This window comes from Lactuca sativa, chromosome 8 (genome assembly GCF_002870075.4).
Source record: "Lactuca sativa cultivar Salinas chromosome 8, Lsat_Salinas_v11, whole genome shotgun sequence".
In the NCBI taxonomy this organism is placed as follows: domain Eukaryota; kingdom Viridiplantae; phylum Streptophyta; class Magnoliopsida; order Asterales; family Asteraceae; genus Lactuca; species Lactuca sativa.
In genome coordinates, this window is record NC_056630.2 from 173726607 (window position 1) to 173735447 (window position 8841).

General features: G+C 31.8%; 1 protein-coding gene across 3 annotated transcripts; it reads right to left on the reverse strand.

Annotated features, from left to right (window-relative positions):
- Window positions 1-1631: 1631 nt before the first annotated feature.
- LOC111893647 (uncharacterized) lies at window positions 1632-8386 on the reverse strand. 3 transcript variants are annotated; one of them, XM_023889704.3, is made up of 10 exons: window positions 8177-8386; window positions 7804-8041; window positions 6678-6857; window positions 6357-6449; window positions 4802-4984; window positions 4618-4720; window positions 3804-3974; window positions 3005-3699; window positions 2222-2430; window positions 1632-2098 (listed from the first exon to the last, which is right to left on the reverse strand). In XM_023889704.3, exons 2-10 carry the CDS (start codon window positions 8032-8034, stop codon window positions 2038-2040), a joined length of 1926 nt encoding a protein of 641 aa, XP_023745472.1. In that variant the 5' UTR covers window positions 8035-8041; window positions 8177-8386; the 3' UTR covers window positions 1632-2037. The 3 variants fall into 3 exon arrangements, with proteins under 3 accessions (XP_023745472.1, XP_023745473.1, XP_023745471.1); XM_023889705.3 differs by having other exon boundaries at window positions 2232-2430; window positions 7804-8386; XM_023889703.3 differs by having other exon boundaries at window positions 7804-8386.
- Window positions 8387-8841: the final 455 nt, after the last annotated feature.

Below are 8841 nucleotides of genomic sequence, written 5' to 3' on the forward strand. Positions count from 1 at the left end.
ATTTGGGAACTAGGCAGTTTGGAGACTTCATCGATTGGATTTCGATTTGAAATGACTGAAAGCGGAGAATACAAAGTTAATCTCATGAGAAAGATGATAGATTCTAAACTGATTTCCTACAAGGGACACAAAATCTGCTGGTCAAAATTGATCCCTTTGAAAGTTAGATGTTTCCTTTGGAGGGCATCAAATGGTAGAATTCCGGTGGCCAAATCATTAGCAATTAGGGGAATACAAAACTCTCATGAGATGTGTTCATTATGCAATAATGATTCAGAATCGGTTGATCTTCTTATTGTCAATTGTGAGTTTGCGAAAGTAGTACAAGCCTAGATCTTTAAATAGTGTGGATTGCACAATAGGAGATTCGCAAACGTCTTAGAAGTAGAACTTATTGATTTCGCTACCTCTTGGGGTAATTGTCCTAAAAAGAAATTGATCGGGAGCTCAGTGTTTTTTTTTTGCCTTCTATGGAATATCTGGTTGGTCAGAAATGATAAGGTCTTCAAAAATATTATTGCATCTCCAACAAAAGTAGTCGATAATATCATCTCTATGTCATATACATGGTGCAAGCATAGGAGTCCTCATGGTTGTGGTAGTTGGGCTGAATGGAGTTGTTCGTCATTTGCACATCTAAGTCTTATCACATTATAATTGTTTTTTATGTTTCTCTTTTCTGTAGTGTTTTATTTGTTCACGATTTAGTTTCTTGCTAATTATTGATCCCTTTTAATTTCGCCATTTCAAAAAAAAAAAACGTACAGAGGTGATCTATCACTATATATTACATCAAAGTTTTGATGAACCTCACAATTCGAGGTAACGATTCTAAGCTTCCTATGGTATATTCTTGGTTGATTAAATTTGACCAAATTGGATCCTGTTTTGGAAATAAAAAAATGTTGACCTGTTAGATCTTGACCCCTCAATACAAAAAATAAATCCTATAAAGAAATTTCTATGAGAGTTTCTCATCCACATTTCGGTATTTGGGTTGGATGACATTATATCTCTAATGATTTTTTGATATTTGCTGTGAAATTTCACATTTTCTAGTGGTCAGAGTTTTTGGATTTCGTATTGATCAATAGTTTAATATTGATTTTGTTTTAAAGCACGATATGGGTATAAAAAACACAAAAAACAATATTTATTTTGTTCATTTTACAATTATGAAAAATAACAATAGTTGCATATAAAGAAACAAAAAATTGATCTAGAACGTAGGTGTAAAAATGAAGTTTAACAATCATTTTAGAACGCCATATAAGCATCAACATCACTAACGACCAATGATAAATGGTGTAACACAAAATACTATTTGAGAACTTTAATATATGAAAAAATTTTGATGACTACTATAAAAAATGGAGAAAATGACTTATTTTTTAAAATTTTAAACCAAACATGTATTTTTATTAAGCTATATGAAGTCACAAACGTAAAGTCTGACCAACGGTATTAAACATTTAAACCATCAACATGGGACAAAAAAATCGTAACATCTCAAACAAACAAAAAAAAATTATCAATCATCACATCCCTACAACAGCATTGTAAAAAAATATCCAACTAAAAATAATTTATAATTTACAAGTGAATTCCAAAAAAAAAAAAAAAAACAATCATCTTCCCAAATACACCAAAATTCTTGTAAGATCACTATTGGCAACACAATACAATGTCACATTCAACTAAAAAGGGTAAACACTACCCCTAAACATCCCCCACAACCAACATTTAAATTTAAAAATAAATCACAAAGTCCCCAAAAGCAAAAGCAAGAACTGTGAAGTCACACCTAGCCTTTAACCTAAGACTTCACTTATAGATTCTCACTTCCTTTTAACATATGGGGACACTTACACAACACATTTTATGTTACCTACAAAAATTTGAGGTGTTCACCAAAAAAAAAAAGAAAAATTATAACATTCTATGCATATATATATTACATGCACAACAACCAACCCCCCCAAAAAAAAACAAAAATCCAGCTGTCAAAAACCGAAACATCTTCCGGTTATATTTCGGTTAGGAAAGAGGTGGGAAATCTTCTTCGTCTTTTAGATGATACGAGGATTGTACATTAAACCTAAAATGATTTCAAATAAAAATATAAAAATGCGTGAAAGATTTAGATTTAAATGAAATGAAATGTTTTTATGTAATGTTTTTTTGTTTTTGTTTAAGAAATGATGATACATTTCCTATATACCTATCCATACCAGAAACGGGTCTGGGCCTCGGGGATCCGTTTCGGTTCGGGTTCGGGTTTTGGTGTCGCCTTCTGTGTGACAAAGGCTCTCTTGGTTGTTGCATAGGGCGGGTAACCGATTCGGTTGGGGTGGTGAAATCGGTGGGCCCCGTTTTTGTGTTTGTTGCATTTGATGTTGAAGTGTGGTAACCATGTCGAGATCGATTATTCTGAAAGGTTTAAATATAGTTTAAAATAAGGGAAATCTCAGATAAAGTCTCGATATTTTGGGTCAGTTTATGGTTTAATCCCGACTTTTATTTTTTATTTTTTAACAAAAAAGTCCCGATTATTTTATACTTTTCCCAAATTAACGAAACAGTCATTTTTTTTAATTCAACATAAAATGACAGATTATCATATAAAATTAGATAAACGGAACTTTCCTGTTCAAAAAATAAATGTCAGGATTAGGATTAAACTAGTGTAAACTGACCCAAAATATTGGGACTTTATCTGAGATTTCGCTTGAGATAAAGGTTAAATGCAAGAAATAGCAATCTACTAATGTAGTTTTATTGATTTGTTTATTATTGTTATAGCATCCTACTTTTACTTTGTCCTATTTGTAATTGATCTTTGATTCTCTTCTATGTGCAAAAAGACATAAATGCCCTCAACCCTCCTTATCCTAAATAGCCCTAGAAAGTTTGTCTTGTCCCATGTAACAAAAGTGTGACTTATTTATGCAACGAAGTTACACTTTTTTACCAATTTATAAAATAAATAAAATTAAGAAATTACCGTATCGGGAAAGTACGAAATCGCCCCTCTTCGGTCATTTGGAACAAAAGGCGGCGGTGGTGGTGGTGGTGGGTGGTGGTGGAACCGTGGATGGCGGACAACACCATTCATGCCGCCATGTTCCGATGCAATCATACTCAATAAAATAGGCGGCGGTGGCGGTGGTGGCCCCATCATGGGCGGCAGTGGACCCAAAACATAAGTATTCCACCACCGGACATGATCTAAACACACCAAATGAGACATCAAATCTCCGGTGAGATCCAACGGTTCAGATTGACCCAAATTTACACCTTCTTCAATCTCCTTTGATTCATTTTCATCAACAATTTCGTCTTTTTCTGTCTTATTAACCAACTTTGAGTAATTAAATAAAAGATGTGGGGCATAAAACGGTATAGCAACTTCTCCTTCATTCACAAGGGCAGAAACGTCTTTTTCCTCGTTGGATTTCGGGTTCCCTGGAGACCCGTTTTCATCGTTAGAGGTTCTTGTTGTTTGAGATGTGGGAAATGACTTTTCTGCCCTTGGAATATGATCGGGAAGATCGGGTCTTTGACCACTTCCATGCATGTTTAATGTATTTGAGAAGAAAGAAAGAAGCTCATTGGAGAGTTTATCTTCAGGAGCCATGAGGATTTGTTCGAGTTTTCTTGCACCATAACTAAATGCACTTCGGATACGAAAAAAATTTCCTGAAAAAATAAATAGTTGATTTTTCAAAGATATAGAAAAATGTAATTTGTTTTAAAAGACGTAAATGCCCTTGAGAGCCTCATCATCAAAAAAATAAGCATACCTTGGCTAACACTACGCCCGAGGTTATTATGGTCATTTAACGGGTCAACAATATTAAGATGCTTTTTGTAAAATAAATCACCAGGTCTCATGGGAACTGAAAACTTCTCAGAACAATGCCTAAGAAAACCAACTTCAAGCAATAGATCATTGCTATTTGGTGGTCTCTCAACTGCAAATTCAAAAATTTTAAAAAATAATAATAATAATAATAAAATTAACAAACACAAAGTTAAAAAGAATAACATGCAAGAAATAACCACATAATCTCACTATTTGTTGGGTTAATCCATAAAAGACCTTATATTTTGTGTTTTTTTACAAATGAAACCTCAAATTTATTTTTTGCCTGAAAAAGACCTTGTAGTTTTTCATTTTTTCCGAAAAAGCCCTCAACTTTGCATTTTTTTTTCCGAATAAAACCCTCAACCTTCTAAATGCTTCCAAATAAACCCTCAACTTTTTTAGTTTTTCTTGAAAAAGCCCTGATTTTTTTTGGAAAAAAAATACAAGGTCTTTTTCAGGAAAAAAATAAAGTTGAGGTTTAATCCGGAAAAAACACAAAATATAAGGTATTTTATGAGATTAACCCTAATTTGTTTATTGTAAATTCCACCGAATTATAGCAATGTCATCCAAATAAAAAGAAAAAAAATTTGATTTGAAACTACAATGCTATAATTGGGTAGAATTGTCACCTTAATAAAAAAGGGTGAAAGTAAGATACTATAAAACACACATAAATGGAAGTATGTTGCTATTTCTTGCAAATTAACACAAAAAGCAAACAATGACAATGGTGTATTGAAACTCACCTACTATTCTTGGCAACTCTGATAATCTAATGGGGCCCATTAAACTGATACCATATTTATCCCAATCGAACGTACTGAAATACTCCAAGAATTTATATAAAACCTGTCATATTTAAGCAACATGATAATTCAATTTCAAGGGCGATTTTGGTATTTTGAAAGGGAATTTTATTTGAAAACTTACGGAGAGGGGCCCGTCTAATGATGTATGAAAGACATGAAAGATATAAAGAACTAAAGTCTCTAATCCGTATGTTGATATTAAACCAACATGTGCACCAAGTGTTCGACTCTCGAAATAGCACCATGCTTTTATTAAAATTATGCTTCTTTTGAAAAGATGGTCTTTCTTGATTACGCGGTCCACCTGCACGATCGAAATAATGCTTAACAGACAGTGACAGTGACAGTGACAGTGACACTTGACAGTGATGGTGACGATTGTTTTTTTATCTAAAACCGAAAAGAAATAAAAATAATTAGGTTTCCATCGTCCGAAAAAACATGGTTTTGCAGGGTTTTTTTTTTTTTTTTTTTTTTTTTTTTGTTTTTTGATTCAACGAAATTGGTTTTTAGTTGTATAAAACAATAAAAAGTGACAAAAGAACATAGTTGTTGAATTTTATAATATATGATAGGACAAAACATTATGAAAAATTAAGGTTAGTTACATAAAAGACACTATATATTGGGTTTTATCGGATTTAGTCATTTAACATCAATTTTAATTTATTTTCTAAAAAAGGGCTTACAGTTTTCCATTTTTTCGATTTGGCCCTTACATTTTTCCATTTTTTCGGATTAAACATTAACTTTTTTTTGTCAGAAAAGTCCCAATATTTTCGGAAAAGTTTCACTTTAGTCCCAAAAAAAAATTTGAACAGAAAAGTCCCGATTATTTGATTTTACACGATAATATGCAATTTCCTATTAAAAGAAGAAAAAGGACTTTTTTGTTAATTTGAGGCAAAATGAAATAATCGGGACTTTTATGTTCAAAAAAGAAATTTTGGGACTAAAGTGAAACTTTTCCGAAAATATGGGGACTTTTCTGACAATTTCCTTTTTTTTTTTCTAAAATATCCCTTACATCTTTTTGTAAAACAGGAAGATTACAGGTAAAACTGCTAAAAGGGACAAATAGAAAAATGGAAAATGTAAGGACTTTTTTTACGAAAAATAAAATAAAGTTGAGGTTTAATCCGGAAAAAAATGAATATACAGGGTGTTTTATGTAATTAACCCAAAAAATTATATTTAACAACGCAACTAATTCGAGTTCAATGGAAACAAGAAATAGCTTAAATAAGTAATCAAGTAAGAAACTTATATAGGTTATAAAGTAGCACTGTATTAATATATATACAGTTGGGTTTGATTTTATAACAGAAAATCAAACCACAAATTTCAGTTTTTTTAAACAAAAACCCAAACTGTCCGTTTTTCCAGTTTGATTTTGATTTTTTGTAGATCAAGAAAAATTGAAATTTTTTCCCACCCAAAAAAGTGGGACAGAGATTCTCTCTCTTGTCTGTGCAAAAGACGAAAATACCCTTTACATCCTCATCAACCAAAATAGCATTAGAAAGCTTGTCAGAGTCTAATTTTGTCTGTTGTAAGAAACATATCCTAAGGGAACTTCTTAACATTATTTTATCATTTCTGTAAGAAAATACAGAAGATAAAAATAAAAAATAAAGTAAATGGCATAATGTAGAGTTCATAAAAGTCTCACATACCTGTTCAAGAAAACATAAAGTGCAAAGTCCACCGATTTGGTTGACTGAAATGTCAACCACAAGATTTTGCACCATGCATTTCACCAACTTAACCTACAATAAAAAAAATTCATTTTTTCCAAAAGCACAAATCAATCAATAGCAACTTTAAAAAAAAAAATTGAATCTTTTATTTCAAAATTCAAACTTTTACAAGGTCTCATCACAAATTTAACAGACATCATAGTTGTACTGTATTTGACATGCATTAGACTTGAACTGTAATTTTTGTCCCATTGACATCAGAAATGGTGGCATTAAAAAATATTTAAAAAAAAATACCTCAGCCCCAATAACTTGAACATCTTTAACAACAAATTCTGCTGAATTGTTTTTCCCTTCTCTATCGAGTAATGATGCAATTTCATTTATGAGATCATGTGTGTTTACACCAACTGCACTTAGATCAATATCTCCATCTGGAAGATAGGTTTTCAAAGGAACTGATCCATAAGCAAACACCTGAAAAAAGTTTATGAAAAACACTTGAATGAATAAAGATCATAGATTGATAGAAATCGATAGAAACAAATCATGGATCTTGCTATGCTACATGATTGGAAAGTTACTAGGGTTACCGAAATGTTGGTGAAATTATGCTTTAACCATATTCATTTTCAAAAAATACCAACAAAAATAGGAGAACAATTATGTTTGGATTAAAATGTTGCTTAAAAAGGTGTAACCTTTAGCAAATTGTTGAAAATGGTTTACGTGTTTGGTTGGGTGACGATTTTGTTAGTTTTATAATATCCAAATCAAGATACAAATTAGTCAAATTACTACGAAAAACAGACATACAAAAGCTCATATAGAAACTAACTTATTAAACTCTCAATTTTACAAAAAAGCAACCATTTTTTTAGTGTATCGAAACGCGATATGATAGAATAACATGGATCGATAACGAATACTAATCATATACTTATGGAAACTTCATCATATACTTAATATGAAGTATGAAATCCTAGGCTTCTTGCAAAAGCTTGATTATTAACCATAATTTTTTGTTCATCCTTTACTTTTTAAGTGATTTAACTGCAAATGTTAAAAGTATAATACTATATTTCATTATTGGCCACAATGAGAGACACTTTTACATGCCTTTCAGAAAGGATAATTCATTATTGGCAACCTTGAATTCATGATTCTAGACCTAAATCAATGTAGAAAGCTACAACTTTATAAGCTTCAACCCCTTCCATCCCTCTAAATTATCATAAGAGTAACAAATGAAACAGATTTCCAATGACTTTTCCCATATAGTGGCTATGGTAATAACAATTTTTATCAGAGCATATGCTAACAAGCTTACGAAAATGATAATGATGATTGATTGTAATGGTATTTATAAAAAATAAAAACTTGAAAAGCAACAGATTGAAGACATGGATGGTGTCAAAATCACCTCACAATCAAGATTCTCCTTGAGCAATCGCTGCAAATAATTGATTACTGCATCTCTTTTCCCTTCAGCAACAATAGTTGGCTGAAACTTCGAAATTATCCCCTCCGCAGCTTTCTCAGCTTGGTTCCACCGATGAATCCCGATGAACCAAGGGTTTGATTGAGGCGCTGGTTCCCATGGCTCCTCGGCGATCAAACCCGAAGGAACCACCAGGTCTTGTTGGACTCCCATTGATAAACTAGAACAAAAAAAATATACAAAACCCAGATTTTGTTTGAGAAATTTCCTATAAATCCATCTGGGTTTCTCCAAATTGGTGAAATTCGATGAACCGAACAGAGGAGATTTGGAGTAATTTGGAGTGGGCGATGACCTTTTTTACTCAAAATTTTGTGGGGATTTTGGGAATCTTCGGTCCTTCGACTGCTGAGTAAGCTTTAGCGTTCAAGTACTCAAAAATTGAAGCGTTCGTCGACTGATTCAAGAGGTTTTTTGACAATCTTAGCTGCTGCGGCTGGTCGAACTGCCAATTGATTTTTTCTCCTGTCAAACCGTCCCTTGAATTATAATTTTTTTTTGTTAGGGCTAAATATTGATTTAACTACTTTTCCTAAAATGGATAACCTAATAAATGATTAAGTTGAAAACATTTATTAAATTGGCCTTTTATAAATAAAATATTTAACAAACAATAATTATATTTTTCTCCAATTGTCATTTTGTTCATAATGTTAGCATTCAAGACCAACTATGATTGTTCAAGAAGCCATGAGAATTGACATAAAAGTATTTCAGAATTTAAAAATACAACAATAAGCTAGATTCTAAAATGACATTGTATATTTTAGACTCAATAAAAGCATTTCGGAATGTAAGAAATTTTGGAGTAACATTTTCGACCTAAGAAAAAATGTCTAGATGTTCTTAGTTTTTGGCTATTTGTTTACTTCTTTATGCCTTTTGAATTTGTTTAGAGTTCCAAATTTACATTTGTATTATTACAAATGAGTTATATAATAAGTATGTTAGAATATAGGT